Source organism: Arvicanthis niloticus, chromosome 6 (assembly GCF_011762505.2).
Source record: "Arvicanthis niloticus isolate mArvNil1 chromosome 6, mArvNil1.pat.X, whole genome shotgun sequence".
Classification (NCBI taxonomy): Eukaryota; Metazoa; Chordata; class Mammalia; order Rodentia; family Muridae; genus Arvicanthis; species Arvicanthis niloticus.
The window spans coordinates 18496070-18517178 of record NC_047663.1 but is presented as its reverse complement, the minus strand read 5'-3'; the positions used below and the strand labels follow the sequence as shown (position 1 = coordinate 18517178).

At 51.2% G+C, this 21109-nt stretch overlaps 1 protein-coding gene across 1 annotated transcript in view; it reads left to right on the top strand.

Annotated features, from left to right (window-relative positions):
* The first annotated feature begins 649 nt into the window (after nucleotides 1–649).
* Nucleotides 650–21109, top strand: part of Wnt3 (Wnt family member 3) — a 42927-nt gene continuing 22467 nt past the window's right edge. The window contains exon 1 of the mRNA XM_034506567.2: nucleotides 650–919. Coding sequence (XP_034362458.1) covers nucleotides 840–919 — 80 coding nt within the window. The 5' untranslated portion in view covers nucleotides 650–839. The remainder of the gene's footprint in view (nucleotides 920–21109) is intronic.

The following is a 21109-nucleotide window of genomic DNA, read 5'->3' as shown; positions in this document are numbered from 1 at the left end:
CAAACGGCGGCTGGTGTCAGTTGCAGGAAATGCAAAGGCTGCAGGAGGTCGCGATATCAATCTGACTCTTGACAAAAGACTCAAATGACACTAGCTCTGTCCCCCGGCGCCGCCGGCTGGCAGACCTTCAGAGCCTCCGCGGACTCTCCCGCGCGCCCCTCGGACCCTGGAAGCGACCTGCGGCCGGGTGCCTGGGGCTGCCAGCTCGCGAGCCCGAAAAGGCTGGAGGCTGGGAGGGGTTGCATTTTCCAAGCCCCTGATCCCAGTCGCGCGATCTGGAAACAACCACCTTGCTTTCTAGTCTCGATCCCTTACGGGCCCAAGTGCCAAGGGATCACTGTTACCCGACAGAAAAGGGAGCCACCCATCAATGCCCAAGCCGACCCCTTCACCACGTGAACGCCGGGTCAAAGCTCCAGCTCCCTAAACCAGGCTCTCGTGGACAAGGGAGGGGGTGTCCCAGGCCAGCAGAGAATTCAGCGTGCCGGGTCCTCCCGAGGCCTCCGTGCGCCCGGGGCGCAGGCTTTGCCCAAGTTTGCCGGGAGATGCCCTTCCCAGAGCCGGAGTTGTGGGCCGGGCGGGAGGGGCCGGTGATTGACAGGCTGAACTACAGACTCATCTCTTACCTTAGGCCGCGGGCGCTGATTGGCTGCTCGCTGACATCCTCAAACCCGGCTGCTCGGCGCTGGGCTCCGGAGGGGGGCGGCTGCGGGTGGAGGTGCGCCTCTGACAAGCCCGAAAGTCATTTCCAACCTCAAGTGGACTTTGTTCCAACTATTGGGGGCGTCGCTCCCCCTCTTCATGATCGCCGGCAAACTTCCTCCTCGGCGCTGCTTCTAATGGAGCCCCACCTGCTCGGGCTGCTACTCGGCCTCCTGCTCAGTGGCACCAGGGTCCTCGCCGGCTACCCAATTTGGTGGTAAGACTTGCCTCTTGTCTGCCTGCGGCCCCGATCTCTCGGCCGCGCCCGGGCACGGTGGGGGGCGCTGGCCGGGTCTGGGTTGCAGCAGGCCTGGGGCTCCTTTCTCCTTGCTTCCCGCTAGCCCCCCAGCCGTCCACCCCTCCTGGATCTTCTGCTGGTGTCGCCTTCCGAATCCAACTCCTGGCTTCTCGGATAATCACCATTTTCCCTGCTACTCGCCGCAGAAGCGGGAGGGCTCTCTCTACCCCTGAAGGTCTCTCATTCTCAGTCTTCACCCTCTCCCACTCCAATTTGGGGGTCCCGAAGACCCTTGGTTTGCTTACAGTTGCATTTCTGTGCTGTCCCTGGGGCCCGGCCACTCCTCTTTTCCATTTTAGGGTCTCCATGGGTAAAATTATCCTGTCCTTTTTTTTGCCACCGTACCTCTTTGGTGTCTCGGTCAAGAGATTTCCTCCACAATACGCGCATTTGCCTTCATATTTCAGACCCTAAGGGCTTTGGGGATTCCAAGCCGGGGACTTGGGGGTATTTCAGCAGATTCTCCCCACGCCGTTCTAGATTAATTTTGAGCCTCTGAAGTGAATATATTGCTGGTCCTAGGTGCCATTGCTGTTCCGGGTATATTCGTTCCTTGCTTGTCCATCCCGGAGAAAAGAGGGGTGGGGGCTCTTTGAAAACGTACTTGTTTGGGAGGGGTAGGCGTGTTGGTTTTTTTTTTTTTTTTTTTTTTGAGCAAAAAACCCCAGTTCTCCATGTCAAATTCGTTGCTTTTGGAAGACGGAGAAGCTAGAGGAAAGGGCGACGGAAAGGGGAATTCTGTCCCTGAGAAATATGGATACAAAAGGCATTTTAGTAAATAAGGCTGGGCGAGCAGGCGGAGTACTTGGGAGCTGATGGGTGTGTGAGGGGGTTCACTGGAAGATAAACCGCCTTTCGGAAGCCCCAGCCCCAGGGACTCCCCTGTTTTCCAAGCCTCGTTGCTGCTCCCCCTCTATAGGTCCTACAGGGGAAGACACTAAAACCAGTTTTCTAAATTACACCCCAGCTCTCTCAGTCTCCAGCCCCCTGCATTCCGGAAAACTTTAATAAAAGAACCTTCCCCTCCTGGACAGCGGCTAGCGGCCTGGGGGTGGGAGGTGAGGAGGAGGAATTTGGGACCTCTGAGTAAGAAGGAGACTGGCCCCTGGGGTCAAAGTTAGACAGAAGTGTTACCAGGGTAATGTGCTGCCTACATGCCCCCCTTCCTGCCTGCTACCTGCAAGCCTGCAATATGAGGCTCAGAGCCTACAAGATACTGGGCCACACCCCAAGTCTTTCTCCAAATGTATTGGGGTGTCTGAAGGCCAGGGGAGGGAGCAGTCATGAACCCAAGCACCCAAGCCATGGCCTGGCCAAGGCTCTGTTTAGAGGGTCCAGGAGTTGTTCCTTAGGTTGATAGATACCCCAAGGACAGACAGTCTTTCTTCCTGTGGACTTGGGCTGGTCTGGGGCTTCTGTATGGAGTAATATGGAGCCTGTGCATGCTGGGGGCAGCCAGGGATTCCAGGGTGAGGTTCTGCCAATTGGTGAAAGGTTACCTCGGGACTTTCTTTCCCCTAGCCAAGGCCATACTCTGCCTTCTCAGGGAGCCTGGGGGTGCATAGGAAGAGCTGTTTGGAGCCCTAAGGATGACAAGAAAGAGGAGAGAGTGGGCTTGCTAGTTCTGTGAACTGGTAGAGAGCACTTCCTGGGGCAGCACCGGTGGGTTAGATGAGGGTAACAGTAGCCTCTGTGTGTAATAGTGTCCAGGAATGTCTAGATAAGGTCCCCATCCAACAAGAAGTAACATTAGGAAAACTTGGAAGGCAGAGACAGGCCCTAACGTAAGGCTACACTCATGGCATGTTTGGGGGCCTAAGGGGGACCAGGTGGCTGCTTTTGTCTGAGCCATAGAGAAATATGGGTATTTTCGAGATGGGTGGTTTGTCAGTACATGTGATTACCTCTGTGTGGGGTACAGTGTGTGTTCTGGGTCTATGACCCTGAGAAGTGTGTCTGTGCACCAGTATGTCTCTGTGGGTGCAAGTTGTTAGTGCCTGAGACCCAGGCAACTGTTTGTGTGAAACCTTGCAGTGTGTGCCTAGGGGATCTGTGGCCCACAGCAGGGTAATGCTGTATCTCCATAAGAGTATCAGCAAGTGGCTGATTCTGTGATGTGAGACAGAAGTCTGGAAGTATTCATCGCTTGTGTAAAGGGGACCGCCTGGCTTTTGCCTGTGATACTGGACATGGCGCGGTATTTGTGTTTGGACCTGTGTGTTGTCCGTGCATGTGTCTGTGTATGTCCCTCCACACGCGCATGCCTTCTTGGCGGCGTAAGGGGGAGGCCCAACAAATGTCTTTGTGCATGATATCCGTGTTCATGGCATGACCAGCTTGGGGTTGGAAGTATGAGAGAGCCTTGTCAATACCTGGCTGAGGGCCGTGTCGCAGCCTGCTTCTGATCTTGTACCCAAACGCCAGTGACATAGTTTTGTGCCAGTGGTTATGTTTGCTAACACCTGACTTGTGGGCGTGAAGGACACCTGAGAGGGGTGCTTGGTGGACATCTGTAGCCCTGAGGGGAAGGACAGGCAGGAAGTGGAGGTCTCAGAAGGTGGCTGCAGACATAATCAGCCTGGGATCCCAGCTGGGGTGGGGGCAGGGCCTTCCTTGGCACCAGTGTGCCTTGCCTGCTTGAGGACTGTGGCCACAGGCCTTCCCTCCTCTGAGGTCGGTCCCCTTTAGTCTTAGAGCTGGGATTGAGAAGTGAATCACCTTCTTAGGGTTGGAAGCAGAGAGTGGGTAGGCCTCAAATTCTTGATTCCCCCTGCCCCCAGGCAGGCAGATTCCAGTCCTTTTAGTGTTTGAGTCCATAACTGCCTGGCCTCCTTGGCCCACCCAGCTCTCACATTCCCCAGGAGGGATTTACAGGGGAAATGGCTTAGCTGGGATTTCTGTCCACATCACTCCCAGGAAGGTCCCCTACTCCCAGTAACCCGTCCCTGCTCTTCCTTGCTTGGGCACCAACCCTGAGAGAAGGCGATGAGGAAGGAACTGTGAGAGGCCTCTTACTCTAAAAGAAAGCCCTGTGCTGCAAAGCCTCCCAGCCTGGTAGTGGCTACATTGGTGTAGGACTAGTGACAACAAGCCTGATTTCTAGAACTCTCCTTGTTAGTACTAGTTAGTTCCTGGTAAAGAAATCTGTCTTTCTCTTTCTTGAGGAGCATGATCTCCCTAGGGCCTTGGCCTGTGCCATCTGTGTTCCATAGGAAATGCCGTGATAAAAGGGGCCTAAAAGGAGTCTGGTCGGCTGGGTGGTGTTGGGCAGCTCACTTCACACTGTGTGGCTGAGGACCAGTGACTCCTCACAGTCTTTTGGGTCACTTTTCTCACTTTTTACCACATGCCACCAGCCCGCCCAACTTTGCAGTTTAGGACAAAATGTTTTGCTGAGGACTCCAAGCCTGCCAGGGTGCCCGGGTTCTCATTGCAGCACTCCAGAGCCCATCCTCCACCCAAGCGCCTATTTTAAGCCCTGCCTCAGTTTCTCCATGTGTCACATCCTGCTGCCTCTCCCCTGCTCAACGCCCACCCAACAGCCTTCTCTCCGAGGCTTGGGAACTTGGGAACGTGTTCAGTCAAACCCCAGTGGGGGTCAGTAGGCTGGGCCCAGGGAGGCACCTGGAGACTGCGGGGGAGGAAGGCCCCAGGCCAGGTGTTAACACTTGTAACAGGCTGGAATTACAGCTGGCTGGGGCTAGGGCTGGTGAGCTGAGCTGGCTGGAGGCTGTTGATCCCACAGACAGACAGACAGACAGACAGACAGACAGACGGGAGATACCAGATCGGATGGCCAAGCTTTAGCAGGGTGGTCGCCCTTCCAGAGAAGATCTTGCCTTGGGGGAATTCTCTGGGGGAAATGATCTTAGGCCCCATTGAAAATGCGTCCACAGCCCGCCCCTATTGTGGGTGGGGCCTTGAGCTACCAAGGGCGTGCCATTGGTGGTAGATCTGTTGGTATCCTTCTAATGGCAGCACACATTACCAAACAAACAAACAAAAAGAAGAAAACTGGTCAAACATTAGCTGGTACCAGAAACTGTGTCCTTGAGAAGAACGTACTGGAATATATCGGGAGGAAGGCACAGGATGAGGGGTGCAGTAGAGGTTGTGAGGGGACCCAGCTATCAGAAGAAAGTTCCCCTCCAAAATCTCCAAGAGTCTTATAAACAGCTTGGGGACCAAAAGGAAAAGCTGGGTGTGGCTCGATTCTCAACAGAGATTCTGAGGTCTTGGGGTTTTAGATTCTAACCTGAATGTCAGAAGAGGTGACCTGGGAGTCCAGGCCTTTACAAAGCTGGCACCTCCTGCAGCTACCCCACTGTAAACTCAGAGCTCTCCAGGCCCCATGCTCACCTACTTCTGGGCCTCCGCTCCAACATCCATTGAAGAGACAAACAGGACCCCAGGTAAGAGGTCCCCAAGGGACAGACTGATGCAAGGAAGCTCTCCCCCATTCTGTTATTACAGAGCTTAGTACTTGGAGGAGGGTGTAGTGGGCTGGGAGGTGCGAGAGAGACCCAACGGCCTCCTACCAGAGCTGCTGAAAAGGACCTGCCCTTCCTTTACCCAGCACCTCCCTTTTTTGTTTTGTTTTGTTGTGTCTTTCGAGACAGGGTTTCTTCATGTAGCCCTGGCTGTCCTAGAACTTATTCCGAAGACTAGGCTGGCCGTGAACTCGGAGGAGATCCTCCTTACTGCATCTGCCTCCGGAGTGCTGGGATCAAAGGCTTGTGCTATCACCGGCTGGGCAGCACCCCTCTTGATGGCTGGGCTACCACATGTTTTATTTCTGTGTATTCCCTTTGGGGAGCTGGAAATGTTTCAGCCAGGAAGTGGAGACCCACATCTGAGTTCTGAGCTTACCATCCATTGGCTGTGTGACCTAGGGTGACTCTCTGTCCTTCTCTGTGCTCAGGTCCCTGCCTGTCTCTTGACTATACTTAGAGGTGTCTATTCATCTTCTCAGAGTCTCAGGGATATGATGGGGACTCCACAGCAGATACTTGGGACCTGCCTGAGGCAGTCACCCCTTTATGTCTGTAGCTTGGTGTACCCATCCTAAACCCCATCTCCTACCGAATACTGCCATGCCTTCTTAATTCACTTCCAAACCTCACGTAAGGCCTCTCTATTCCTCTGCCTCTGGGCTGCTGGTGAAATGATTTCTCCCAGTCTCAGTTTCCCCATATGAAAAATAAAGTTATGGTCTCTACTCCATGAACATCAGGGATCAGATCCATCCCCCCCCCCCCCCCCCCAGTGCTGCCTGTATGTACAGTTCAATGTTTGACCTCTGTCTGGCCCCGAATCCAGACTTGTCTCTTCCAATAAACCCTCCGAGATTGGCCCCCATAGCTCCTCTGATTCCTCCTTGTTCCATATGCTTGGCATTAGTACCCACGCACGGGCTTGCAACTTTCTTAAATTATTTTTGTCTTATGTATGTTGGTGTTTTGCCTACATGTATACCTGTGCAAGGGAGTCGGATCCCCTGGAATTAAAGTTACACACAGTTGTGAACTGCCATGTAGGTGCTGGGAATTGAACCCCGGACCTCTGAAAGAGCCAGCGCTCTTAACCACTGAGCCGTCTCTCCAGCCCCGTGAAGTTCAGCTTTTTGGCTGCCTAGGGAAGGAAGGATAAGGTGGACAGAGGTGGTCTGGGGTCTCCCTTAATCCTCCTGACACTGCCCCCCCACAGTCTTCTAAGCTGTGAAGCCTCTGTCATTTCCAGCTGGGACATAGAGCACACAGGGGAGGGGTAGGCTTGGGGCACTGGGTGCTGGAGCAGCCCCAGCACGAGGAGGTGAAGTTGCTTCTGGAGCTGGGGGATGACTCAGAAGGTGATTTATAGACGGAAAGCAGAAAGCTTGGCTCCTGGCAGAAGCCTGCTGCTTAATTACATTCTTTGGGGGGTGGAGGTATGTGGGGCGACAGTAAGGGAGAGGCTTCTACCTCGTCCCCTCCGGGCCTGGTACCTGTGATGTCCTAGCTCCAAATAGGGTTCTTCTTAGAGAGTGAATCCCCTTTACTGAGTGCATGCTAGGCCACTGAGAGGAGGAAGAGGAGGGAAGGAATCCGGAGGACAGAGTCCTGTGGGGACTGCCCCCCCCCAGGCTGATGGAGCTCACTGGAAGAGTAGGATGCTGGGAAGGATCACTGAGCCGCCACCCTGCTTCTGCAGAATAGCTAAGCCACCTGGGCCTCCGTGTGGCAACTCCCCACTTCCTCTTAATGTGGTTGCCTATGAAGACCTTCACGTTGGCTTCTTGTCCTGTGGCTTGGATTCTGGTGGCCCATGGGGGCAAGAGACAAGGCGTGGTGCTCGGAGGCTAAACTCTCTGACTTTGAGTTAGATGACCTGTTGTGTGGAAATGCAGTTACTGCTGAAGGACTGCAGAGGTTCTGGTAGCATCAGCCTTGTACTAGAGGGGAGAAGCCACTAACCCTGCCTAAAACTAACTTCTCCACAAGTCCCATGGCTCGCCTGGCTGCGTGCTGACCAGTGTGGCCACTCCAACACAGTCAGCTCCAGATGGTGAATTTCTGGGTCAGGGGCCCCAAAAAGGTATGGGACAGGCAGGGGTAAGGGTGCCAAGGCCTGCAGCACCTGGCTGTCTGTTTGAGCTTGGTTAGTACAGCTGGCAGGAGTTGGCAGAGGTCAGGATGGGGACAGCAGACAGCTCTCCCGTTCCCCCTGAGGCAGGCCTTCTCAAAATGGCCTCATTAATGCATGTGGAGTGAATTCCAGAAATGTCAGGCACACTCACACATCTAAAGGAAGGCTGGGGGCCCAAAAATGTGCTGCACTTGAAGACAAGAGGAATCAGAGTGAGAGATGGTTTCCAAGTCTGGGATCCAGGGGACCTGAACTGTTGCACATGGTCTTCCTATTCCAAAGTGATGCTCTGTGCACAGGGCCAGTGGTTATCTGAGTTTCCTGTGCCTAGTGAGAGACTGAGAACTGATTCCAGGGCAGGGTAGAGACCATAAACTCATATGTGAGCAGCTTCGAGGTACAGGCTGAATTGCCAATCTTCCCAGACCTCTGTTTTCTCATCCACCAAATGGGCAATAACATGCCTTCCCTATCTGTGGTACTAATGAGAGGATGTCTGTTCTACCAGAGTCAGCAACTGTCATTGCTAGAAAGATGACCAAGAACCCCACTCCCTACCCAGAGGAGGTGTAAGAGTCTCTGCAATGGACCCCCAATCTCTGAGTCGAATCCGTGGGGTGCAAAACCCTTGCTTAGGTTCAAGACCCAGTGGTGGCAGGTGTGCTCCGGTTTCAGCTCTGGAGGTCCACGAAGATCCCACAGGCCTGATCCCCACTGAGACCTGGGGTAGTAGGTCTGGGTGGTGATGGGGGCAAGGTAGGCAGCTGGAAGCGTTCTCTCAAAGCCTGAGGTCATCAGGAAATCCATCCCCCAGGGAATGCCAAGAAAACCCCCCAGCAGCTCAGCCCTGTTCCTTAACTGAGCTAGAGAGACTTGAAGAGAATGTTGTGTGCCCCTGTGTTGGCAAGGGGGATGGGATCAACAGGACCCTGTGACCAGGTTTGTTGGGAGGGCCTTTCTGCCAAACCTGCCCCTGGGCGCAGAGTCCCACTTATCTGTCGGAGCCAGCTGGATCGGCAAGGAAAACCAATCCTCCAGTGCCTGCTATGAATGCAAATGGGGGCTTGTGACCATGTGAACCAGCTTGCTGCCTCTCTCTAGTTTCTCCACACTTCATAACGTGGCTTTCCGAGGACGTCACTCTGCCCCTCTGAACCGTCTCATGGTTCTGATCGAGACTCCCTTTGTTTTATTTTGGCCTCTACCTCCCTATACAACACGCCTTTCAACACCCCTCTCCAGCTCCTCCCTCAAACCCAACACGAAACAGAACACGAACCTCTGTGTACCTCCTTCCTCTGAGCTGGGGAAGGCAACAGGACTTTGCCCCCAGGTTGGCCAGGGCTTATTTCTGCTCTGCCAAGTACAGGTCCTGGCTGGCTTGTGTCATGCAGCTGACAGCCCTAAATTGTGGAGGGCCTTCGGTGTCTCTAAGGCAATGGGACCCTCCTGGGTAGACTGTTGGGGCTGTGCTGGATGCTGGGATGTCTCCACCACGTCCGTACCCTGGGGCTTTGTTGCTCCTCAGCCTAGATTGAAGAATTTTTCTATGTATGTGTTAGAGCTTCTTCCATGTTCACTCGGCTCATGCTCTGCATATAAAAATGGCAAGACCCAGGGGCAGGTGCGCCTGCATGCTGTGTGGCTGTCTGTAGAGACCCAGAAGATATTCTTCCAAGCCTAAGGATGAGTAGTTGCTTCATACAGACCACACATGGCTGGACAAGGGCTGGAGCCCACATTCTGCCTCCACTTGGGCTTGGAAGAAGACTTCCTAGTTAGAAGGAGGAGAAGATGCTTGTTCCTGTAATACTTTGTTCTCCAAAGGATCGTTTTGAGGCAAGATCTCACTACAGTTTCAACTTGAGAGCTGCTACTTAGCTTGTGTGGATCCCACTCTGAAGAGTCTAGGAACTCTGACTGAGGAAAGACATCTGTCACTGGGGCCTTCCTACAACTGGTCAGGCTGTCCTCAAGTTGGGGTGGCGCAGTGTAGCCATGGGAGCTTTTTGCTGCTCTTGGACCAAAAAGGGCTAGTCTTAGTCAATCATTGGGCCTCTATGCTCTTAATTGGTAGATAGTCAATGACCTACAAGGTCACCGCCTACTACCGGTGTACTCATCCTCCAGGGTCCTCTTTTTTCCTTGGCATCTAATCTCCACCCTGTGTGAGCCAGAAGCAGTAGACAGAGTGGTTTCTCTTTGTGTGTGTGTGTGTGTGTGTGTGTGTGTGTGTGTTCATGTGTGCATTTGAGCATGGAGCCAGAGTACAACCTAGGGTGTCATTCCCTGGGCACTCTGTTCAGCTTTTGAAATAGAGTCTCTCACTGAGCCCTTGGGTTCCCTGATTAGTCTAGGTTAGCTGGCCAGTGAGCCTCAAGGATCTTCCTGCTTCTGCCGTCCTCACTTTGGGATTACAGCACATCGCCACACCCAACCTTTCCCCATGGGTTCTGAGGAATGATCTCAGCACTTTGGCTAAACCATCTTACCTCCCCGGCCTCAGAATTCATGCCCATATCCTAGCCCTTAGCTGGTGTTTCTGGGCTGTTGAGTCTTTATTTTCACAGCTAAACATTCGGCATTATTTCCCGCTGAGAACCAGAATGCTCGATCCTTTCTTATAAAGTGTACTTCCTTTATGTGCCAGCCGTTAGGAATCCCAGAGCGAGGCTTGATACCCGATGTTTGCACCTGTGCTGACCTCGGGTGGTATATTCGTCTTCTCCTTTGCCTGGTCCAGGGTTTTCATCTCCATTCTGCTATTTATCCAGAAACATTTTGTATTCTAAAACTCCTTGCAGGCAGACCCCATGCCTGGTGCCTCTAGAGTTCTCCGTGCTTGGTCTCTGTGTAGTGGCTACTGATGCTCCATAAATATGTTTTGGCCTTCAGACAGCATGTTGGCTGCCAGCTGTGCTGAATTCTTTCTGAAAAGAAGCGAGGCAGATGAAAATGGGAAAGCAAAATTCATTTTGTCAGCATGGTGGCAGTATGCCTGCAATCCCCGCACTCCGGAGACTGAGGCAGGGGGATTGCAAGTTTGAAACCAGCTTGGGCTATACAATGAGATTCTGTCTCCACAAAAGAAAGAGGGAAATGGATAGGTGGAGGAGAAAAACATGGCTGTTTTGGAGAAACAAATGGCTCTGGGCTGACAGCTGTGAGTTGGGAAAAGTGCTGTCTGTGTCTCTCCCCCCCCCTCCCCCCCACTCCCCGAGTCTGCAGAAACTGTGTCTCTAGGGATGCTATTTGCAGGGATGCCACCATGATGTACTTCAGTCTAAGCTTGAAGGTGTCATCCCACCTCTTGGGAATCTGTTTCTTTTTCTTTCCAGACAAAGTCTCAAACACTGTTCAAGGATGACCTTGAACTTCTGGTCCTCCTGTTTTACTGTCCCAGTGCTGGGCTTAGCGTGCACCACCGTGCCTGGTTTTATTTGTTGTTGGGGATTGAACCCAGGGCTTCATGCATGCTCGGCAAGCACTCTACCAACTGAGCTATGCCCCTAGTTGGGGACTCTGTTTCTGTGATGACTGTGTCTTCTCTTTGCTTGCCCCCCTTCACACCTGTCTGTCCTGTCTCACCTTGGGAGATAGCTAGCTGGTGCTCTTGATACCACTTCCTGGGTGACACACGAGTAACCGAGTACCCCTTCCCGTCTCTCCAGAAGCTACTGTAGAACTACCACCCTGGAAAAGTTCATGGTGGCATGCAGATGCTCAGGGCAGCATTCAGATGAGAGAGAGTGCAGAGGAGATAAACTCAGGACCACACAGGATGGCCTCTCTCAGCTCAGGCTTTCCCATTGGCAAAGCTGTGGGTGAGACCTCAGGTAGGCCTGGGCTGAGCCACGTCACTGCTGCTGCAGGAGCCTCACAAGAAGGAGAGGAGAGCACCCATGCATTGTATGCCTTTGACCCCAATACTTGGGAGGCCAAGACAGGTAGAGTTCTGTACGTTCAAGACCAGGCTGGCCTATGTGGTAAGTTTCAGGGAAGCAGGGTGACAAAAGATCCTGTCTCAACAAACAAACAAAAATAGAAACAGAGAAGAGCTTCAGGGTATGGGTAAGAAAGCATAGCCTGCTGACCACCTGGCAAAGCTTCAGTTTATATTCTCAGCTCCTGCCCTTAGTTGGCCCTAGAGACCACCCCACCCAGTCCTTTGACTTCAGCCAAGAGGGCATCCAAATCTACCCGGGATGGACTTCCATCTCAAAAGCTTCTACAGGGCGAGAGAGTCCAGAACTTTCCAAGGATGGCCATGACTCCAGCATGCCCTTGAAGCTAAAGCAGCACCCTGTCTCCAGAAAGTAAGCAGCCAGGGAACAGAATTTAATAATCAACAGGTAATCTATCTGTCCTTTCTGATGTTCCTGCCTCTGCCTCGTGTACACAGAAGGAACGTCACACACATTTCCTCCCACAGCCTTAGAAGCCTGCTCTTGTTCTCTCCATTCTCCAGGTGACAAACTGAGCTCCTGAGAAAACCACTTTAGTGCCTAAGGCTCCTCCGGCAGTAGACTGCGGCTCCAGTTAGATGCTGGCTGCAGGAAGCCAGGCCCTCCAGGGTTCGCTGCCCCTCAGTGATAGCCAGGGAGCTCCCTTGAGTTCTATCTGCAGACTTAGTCCAAGCCCAGACGATTTCATTTGGTCTCCGGGATGTAAGCATCACTGAAGGGTCGGTCTTCTTAGTCCCTTCCCTTGAGGACTGGATATGTTGTTTCTGGAGTCCATGACAGTTCTTTGGAGGTAACCCGAAACTACCTTTAACCCAAGGTTTTGACCAGGCCTTTGTGGCAGAGAGCTCTGCACCACTGTCTGACAATTATGTCCCTCTCTCTGGAGCCAGGAGTCTGGCATCCCAGTGCTTATACCCACAGGGCCCACACCCACCCTGGTGATGATCCAGGTATCCCAGTGTCCGGGGAATCCTTCCCAGATGACTTAAAGCCTCCTGAATGCTGTGGGTTTCTGCCCGGAGTCTGTTCTATTAGAGCTGACCATGGTACTAATGGTCCAAAAAGGTGTCAGGGCAGGGTATTGGCGGGGGCTGTGGATACCTGGAGGGTTAGCTAGATGTCTGGCAACTCCTTGAAGAGACTAGTATTAGTCAAGCATTATTCTTTACAATTTAAATTTTGTATTGGTATCACACAGACAGACATAGACACCCCCTACACACACACACACACACACACACACACACACACACACACACGTGCGCGTGCGCGCTTTTTCTGGAAGCACATGGTTAAGACTAAATCAAGAAAGCACATGGCTCCTGTGAGTCCAGGTCCGGGATCTCAGTAGAATGTGGAATACTGACATTTGTTAACTTGAGGTGAGGCGTTTAAGTCTTTGGCACTTGAAGAATGCTCAGCCTTTGTTTAATAACATCATTCCATCCACTCTGGCCAGGATAAAGGAGTTGGATGGGGAAGTGGGTCAACCTAGGTTCTCCCAGCACAGAATCTAGAGGAAGGCTTGGTCGTCTTGTCCCCCGCCCTGCTGGCTGCCCCTCTAGCCTTGCGGCATAGGCTCACTCTAGCAGGTGAAGAATCCCTTGTTCAGCAGCAGAACTGGGGACTGTCCCAGCTGTGTTCCTCTTACCTTCAGGGCCTCATCTTGCCACTCTCGGTCTCAGATGACCTTCCCTGTGCTTAGCCAGTCTTGCGGTTTTAGATGATGTGATCAGAAGGGCAGTGACATCATCAGGTAACACACCTGACTGTAGTGTTCTCTAACCTGAGGCTGACCTTGACCCCACACCCTCCAGCCCCTGCCTGGCTCTCCCTGGCTCCTCTCCTCTCCCCTTCATTTGCTTGCCTTCAGCCTCCTTTCACCCGAAAGGATTAGAGCATGGCTCTGGGGGACAGTCCTGGGCTTCCGTCTATGTAGCTGGGTGACCTTATTTTCTCTGAGCCTCAACTTTTCTGTCTGTAAAATGGGGATTGCGAGGATTAAAGGATATAACATTATATGAGACAGACAAGGTCTGGCGTCTACACAGTGAGTAATCCTCCCATTTACCATCATTAATCTCGCTATATATTTTGTTGTTCTTGCCGTATATCATCGCTCTGCTTTTGTGCTTGCTCCCGCCTTCTCCTGGGGAGGTTATGAGGACTCCTGTCCACTCTGCAAAGCGAGGTTGGTACCATTGCCTTACTGACACCTCTCACCAGCACCTGCTCCACCTGAGCCTCTCCTGGAGTCTCAGTGGGCCTCCTTCATCTCCACCCACCCTGCCAAGTGGCACAGAACACAAGGCAGCATCTGGGGACAGGTCTTAAGCTGAAAGGCAGTGCTGAGTGTGCCCTGCTTGGAGGCCCAATCTTTCTGCTCCAGGTGTCTTCCTACTCCCAGTGTCATCCTCCTCCCCAGGAAGATTGAATGACACTTGTCATTTGTTTCTTGGCTTCCCAGTCACATCTTATTGGCATCTATCTTATCCTTCCAAAGAGGGGACTGGCTCTTGAGGACATAAATGTGTGTCTGTGTGTCTTTGTGACCCAAGTGAGCCTCATAGTAACTCTGGGGTGTAGAGCACAGCTTGGGGAGCACTGTCATTTTAGTGATTGTTGGGCCAGTGACTCAGGACCCCTCCTCAGAAACTCTGATGTGGCTTCTGCTGCTTCCCATGAACTGGACAGCATCTCCCTCTCACTCATGATCTCAGTAGGGTCCAGCCTTGAGCTTCTAGCCCGTGCTTTTCATGGACACATAGCTCTCATTGCTTCTGGAGAAGAGCCGTCCATGGAAAATGGCACATTTCAGACCTGCCGGTTGGTGGCTCTCAGACTTTCTGAGCCTCCATTTCTTCTATGTAAAATGGAGGTGGGGGCACTAAATTGTCAAGAAAGTTGTGAGGTCCAGCTACATAGGGCTGAGCTGACAGTGACTGATCATGGGTGGTGTGCAGGTCATTCTAGTACAGTGAGGGTTGTTTAAGTACTCAGTACCAGGAAAGAATGCAGGTCATCCTGCCCTAGAGAAAGGGCCAGGCTTGGGGAAAGCCATACTCTTTGTGATGGTGTGCCCCAATTATCACCTTATTTGAAAACCAAAGTGGGAGTGGCTCAGGGAATGATGCAAGTGATTCAGTGAGGACCCTGGCCTGACCCTGTATCCTGGTGTCCTACTCAGCCCCCGGCTCCTGGGAAGGGGTAGGTAAGTCAGATGTGGTGGCTTCAGGGAGTTTTACTGGGGCTCCTGGACTGGCCTGTGCAGGTTTAATATAGCTGAGGCATCGGTCATTTCAGCCCTGAGAAGGGTGGTGAATAAGCCTGGCAGGGACTGCTGGGAGGCTGGGTTGTTGTGCACATGTCTTTTAGGGAAGAGGTCCCTTCCAAGCTGCTTGGAGTGTCACAAACAAGACGGGGTGACATGTGTGTGTGTGACTGATATGCATCCTACACAGACACCAGTTGTTCTGCTGAGAGCTGGTAAACGAATGTGCTTTTTTATTATATAGTACTTTTTGCACACAAAGCGAACGCATCATCTATGGGGTGTCATAACCTTGAGCTTTCCCACACCCGGAAGAACCAGAACATCCACATCTGTCTATAAGCTTTTCCCTCCCCACCCCATCACCATTTCCTTTCACATGTGACCACATCCTGAATTTTGCCTTTTTTTTTTTTTTTTTTTTTTTTAAAGAGGGAGGGAGGGGTGGTGCCTCTCACTCAATCTGGAACTCACTAGTTAGGCTAGACTGTCCAGGAAGTCCCCAAAGATTCTCCTGTTGATACCTACCCAGCGCTGGAGTGTCACTGCCACACTTGTTTGCATGGCTGCTGGAGAAGGAACTCTGGTCTTAGCTTGCAAAGCTTACTGATGGGGCTATCTCCTCAGCCCCTGCACACATATTCCATGACTGAGATAAAAAGCCAGCTGGATGTATGCCCCCCCCCCAACCTTTAATCCCAGCGCGGCAGAGGCAGAGTCAGGCAGACCTCTAAATAGGAGTTCCAGGACAGCCATGGCTACACAGAGAAACCTTGTCTCAAAAAACAAAACAAAACCCAACCAGCAACAATAACAAAAGATACAATGTAACCTGAGATAACAATGCCCACAATACATCTTTCACTTTTTTTTAAAGAGGGTGGGGGAGGAAAGAGAGAGAGGTAGGTCAATCTGTGTGTGGTCTTCTGTGGTTTCCTCTTTATCTTATTTTTTGAGATGGGGGTCTTATGATAAAGCCTTGGCTGGACTGGAATTTGCTGTGCAGAGCAGGCTGGCCTCAAGGTCACAGAGATCTCTGCCTCCCAAGAGCTGGAATTAAAGGTGTGTATCATCGCATTTGTCTTTGTTCTTTCTATGTTTCATTTCTAAGTTCCACGTTGTTCCTGGGTCTTTCTGCATTTCCTTCATTTTCCCAGCTATGGAGTAGTCAGTGTGTCTGCTTCCTTCCTTCCATGAGCACATACATCTCTCTGTGCCCTTGGAGGACAGCTCTCCCTCAACACACTTGCCTAGGAGTGGAGCAGTAGGTCATGGCTGTTGAATGTTCTTAGAGTGATGCCTAGCCATTTCCCAAACACTGCTCCCATCTCCTTCCCACCATCCATCTTTTGGCCCATGACCTTCCAAAGCTTTTCCAAATTCCTACTCATAGCCCCCCTTGTTCCAGGTCTCTTACCAGCTTGGCTTCTGCCCTACCCCCACACCGCACACACCCCCACCCCCCAGCTCTTCTGAGCATCATTTGGGTCCAGCACTGTGTCTCAAAGTATGTCTCATCACACCCACACCGGTCCTTCGTGATCCTGCTGGGAAAGACTTCTAGGGACAAGTACATTTAGACGTTAGCCTTGCTCGTTGGAATCTCAGTGGCATCAGGTGCACGGCAGAGGTGGCCCTTGTTTTCATTTGTCTAGTCTGTTTCTCCCCATATTTGGGGGGGGGGGACATTCTGCATGAATTGGGTTTAGTCCAGTGTCTCCATCACTTTGGGGCCTTGAGATGAGTGAATGTAAGAACATGAGAGGTGAATGAAGCCCGCAGTAAGAGAAGCAGTCGGCTGGTTGCTCTGTGGTTCAGCTGGGTCTCTTGTCCTGAGAGGAGTCAGAAGCTATGGACACTTGAGGTTATTTGGCCCATGTCCAACCCTGCCTACAGTATTTCTGCACAGCCTTCCTCCAACACCCACGTGGAATGAGTCACTCACATTAAGCCTCCTGTCACTGGTTTGGGGGCATCTGTTTCATAGGGAGGCCTTGAGCCCTTGCAAGGGAAGAGGCTCTGGTTTATTTGTCCCCCAGGTTCTTAAGAGTGGCTGCTTACTCCCTGGCTGGTGGGTGAGTGCATGTGATGGTGGAGACAGCACTCAGGGCTTTCTGTGTCTGGGACATGAACTGGGGTTGTGCCCCAAACTGTTTGTCCGTTTGCTTATTTTGAGACAGGGTCTCACTATGTAGTTCTGGGTGATTGCCATGGAAGTAAGACTTGCCTTGAACTTGTGGTAACTGTTCTGTTTCAGCATCGCAGATACTAGGATTGCAGGTATGCACCACCATGTGTGACATTGCTGGGTTTTGTTATTTTGACCCATTATTCATCCCTACAAACTAGAGTCCATAACAGTGGTGCTTGGTTGTTTGGGGGACGGGGAGTGGGGGGAGCAAACATACAGGCAAGCAAGCAGGAACTTGGGAGGCCCAAGGATGGCCAAGACTTACTTTCATGGCTGACCCAGGAAGCTGAGTATACTGAGACAAAGATCTCTTTGATACTGTGGCTAGAGTGTCCTGTGCTGTAGCAATGCCCTAGAAAGGAGGGCTCTCAGAGCGTGGCGGCTTACCGCCGTGGTCCTCAGCCTCCTGCACAGGACTGTGTGCTGGGAGATGCTTACACACAGAACATTAGGATCACTTTCCCCAGAGTTTAGAGCTCCAGAAGATCAGGTAGCAGGGACTGAGGATGCTTAGGGCCCACTTTATCACTCTCAGGCACACAACACAGAATCTCTTGCCTCCCAACAGAAGAGATTGTGGGGGCTGATCACTGGGGAGCAGAGAAAGCTGGGCATTTCGTCCCAGGTAAAGGGCTGTAGTCCCCTCAGCAAGGGAGAGCGGAACAGAGTGGTTCAGAGGGGTGGAAGCATGTAGGTGAGATTACCAAGTAAGTGTTCCAGAGGCAAAGATATCATTGGGCTGACAGAGCCAGAGAATCTGGTAGAGGGAGGCTGAGATCTTTGTGGCCTGGTAAGGAAGGAATTCAAAGCAATTCAGAGACCACTGGTCTTCTGAGAGCTTGGCTGGTGTGAGGGGCAGGGGAGATGCAGGCGGTGGGGCTTTATTCTTTCTGCAGCGGTACAAGATAAAACAAGTGGTAACAGGGTGATCTGAATTTCCCAGAGATGCGGAAGGATCCTGATCGGTGCTGATTCCTCAGCCTCATGGGACACTTTATCAAGCTGGACCCGAAAGTGCTCAGGTTCCTGCCAATCTCCTTTCAGACTCACAGATAGTCCCCACATTGCTGCCTGTGGGATCTGAAGTCGGTAGTTGATTGTCAGCTCCTGCCTCTGGCCGCCTTGCCCCTGTGTGTTGGTGTCCTACTTATATCTCTGTGTCCGAGGCTCCTTTCTTCTGAGAGCAGAAAAATGCACATAAGAGCATTCCCTTTTACCGCTTCCTTCTTGGTCCAGGTCACACCCACTGGGAATACCCTGGATACACCTCTCCCGCACCCAGTGTGTGCAATACATCACAGTTACACTTGGTTGGAAGGAATAGAAGATTTTAAAGCAATAACAGCAATGACAGTGCCAAGTGTGGTGGTACATCCCTGTAATCCTGGCACCTCGGAAGCTAAGGCAGGGTAATTTCCATAAATTAGAGGGCACAGTGAGTTCCGGGCCAGAGCTACGTGTTGAGAACCTATTTTTTTTCTCCAAACACTTTATTTATCAGTATTTGTATATACATACATACTTATACATGTATACATATATACATACATATATAAACAATAACTAAATAAGATATATTTGAAAAATATTGGGGGTTGGGAAGAGTGGGAGGAAGGAGAGAAAGAAAAAATTATGTAAATACAATGCTCATATATGAAATTCTTAAAAAGGAATCCATTTTTTAAAAAATGTTCAACAGATTAACTTGCATTTTACAATATGAAAATAAATATGAAGTGAGAACCTATATTTACCTATATTATCTTAAGGTAATAGAATTTAATACAATATACCAATCCCCTATGGGTTTTTCATCTCATCCTGCCCTGTGGTCCCTTTCTGTGGGTCTCCTCAGCCCTGCTTGGAAGCTGCCTGTGTCCTTGCTACTCCTCTTTAGCCCCTGTGTGCATAGCCCTGTTCCTTGATTATATAGTCCTCCAGGTGAGGGCCCATGACAATGTTGGGATAGTGTGGGACACACATTTGGGTGCAAAATAAGTGAATTCTGCCAGAACGAGTTATTACCAGAGAGTGAATTGAGACTACCAGACAAAATGGCAGCTGTGTAGGAGGCGCGATCAAACCATTCAGATCCTGTACCTTCTGAGTCTCTGCTTTCTCGTTGGTGCAATGCAGCAGCCTAAATCCCTTGGAGCTTTTGAAAAGATGAATCTGAATCAGAAGGTTCTGGAAACGGCTTTGCAGTCTCAAAGGTGACCAGCTCCCCTGAGAACCCCATGTCCACACTGGTTCTGAGAACCCTCATTTTCTGGGCTTGCTATCTTGGAATTACCAGTTACCTGAAATTCTCTGTGGTTACTTGAACCCATGTGTCAGCCCTTCTGATCCTGGGACAGAGTTCTTTTGTCTCCTGAGGATGCCCGGGACATGGTGCTGCTTTGATACAGAGACATAAATGTCAAGGGTAGGAGAGTCACACCAACATTCAAGAGAGAAAATGCCAGCAGGAAAATACTGGGTGAGGCTCCAGTGTGAGTACAGCACTCAGCCTGAACAAGACAGGCTGGGAGTCTCAGCTCTCCACTGACACACTGTAGAGACCCTACCCTGATAAGTCCCCTCTTGCTTTCTTAGCAGCCTCAGTACCTCCATCACGAGCATTACTCGGTCTCTAGAACCTATGTAATCACCTGTCAAATGGGGATAATATCGTCGATGGGTTCCTTAGCAGATTGAAGGCTTATTATATTTTATGTGAAGTGCTTATGTGATACCTGGCACAGAGTCAGGGCTCAGTAAGTGCTGGCCTTTACAAATACTAACCATTGTGAGTGCCCTGGAAATGGTTTCTCCCGCCGCCCCCTTACACCAGAGCCCAGGAAATCATTTCCTCATAGTCTTATTAACTACTGTCTCCCCAGATAAGTGCACCCTATATTATTCACCACTGAGTGTGCACCTGTAAAAGCACCCCCTTTCTTTCATTTATAGCTGTTTCCACAAAGAGGTCCCCATTACCTCATCTCCCCCCTGTTTTGTGAGCTCTTCCTGTCTGTAGCCACTTAGGGCCAGAATGGCTTCTGAAGGAGCCTTAGGCACGGGTCTGTGTTGACCTCTGCCCTCCCTCGGAACACACACAGCTCCTTTCTAGAAAAATCTATAATTTCTCCAAGCTTTGTGGTACAGACATGTAAAACCCATCTATTCAGGAGGCTGAGGCAGGAGGATGGAAAGTTTAAGATGAACATATGTCTTTAATCCCATCACTGAAGAGGCAGAGGCAGGTGGATCTCTGTGAATTCAAGGCCAGCCTAGTCTACACTGTGAGTTTTAGATCAGCTATGACTACATAGTACATCATTCTCACCAAAGAGGGTAAAAAAATGAAAGCTCAGTGTGGGTCAGAGAACTTAGTAGGACTATCTATCTCTATATATCTGTATCTATATAACTGGAAAGGGCTGAGGATGTATAGCTTTACAGTTTAGTATTGCCTAACAGTGTGAGGTCTTGGGTTTAATCCCCAGTACTGAAGGGAAAAAAAATCAATCATTAGAATTTCTTTATTTAAATGTCTGTGTATGTGAGAGAGTCTTTTGTACACAAAGCTTGTTCATCTCCAGAAGAAATCCAACAAAAGAGACTGTAGAAGCAGAAATGCCTGTGGTATCAGCTGGGCCCTGCAGCCTTCTGGGGTGACAAGGTTGGACACAGTGAGAGGTCATGGGTGAACAGGGAGGGTTCAGCCTGCAGACTGCATCCTACCCCCCTGGGTTATGCAAAGGGATTCAGAAAGATGTGGATCCCCGGTAGGAGGCAAGTCTTGAGACCTTGAACCCAGAACTTTTGTGGACACCCGGCTCGTCTGGAAGCTTCTGTACTCATAGGCATGTAAACCCCAGGGCAAGACTCAGCGATCTGGGTGGAGAAATCAGGGAAAGGGAACTCTCTCAGAGGAAGGGAGATGCAAGGAGGAATGTAGTGTGGGCAAGGGGGTGGGGTCCCTCAACAGTGCCGAAGATGAGGTTTCTTTTGAAAGTATTTTTCATGGCGACCTTCCTTTTTGAGTGGATGTTAGTGAGCGGTTAGTAGCGAGG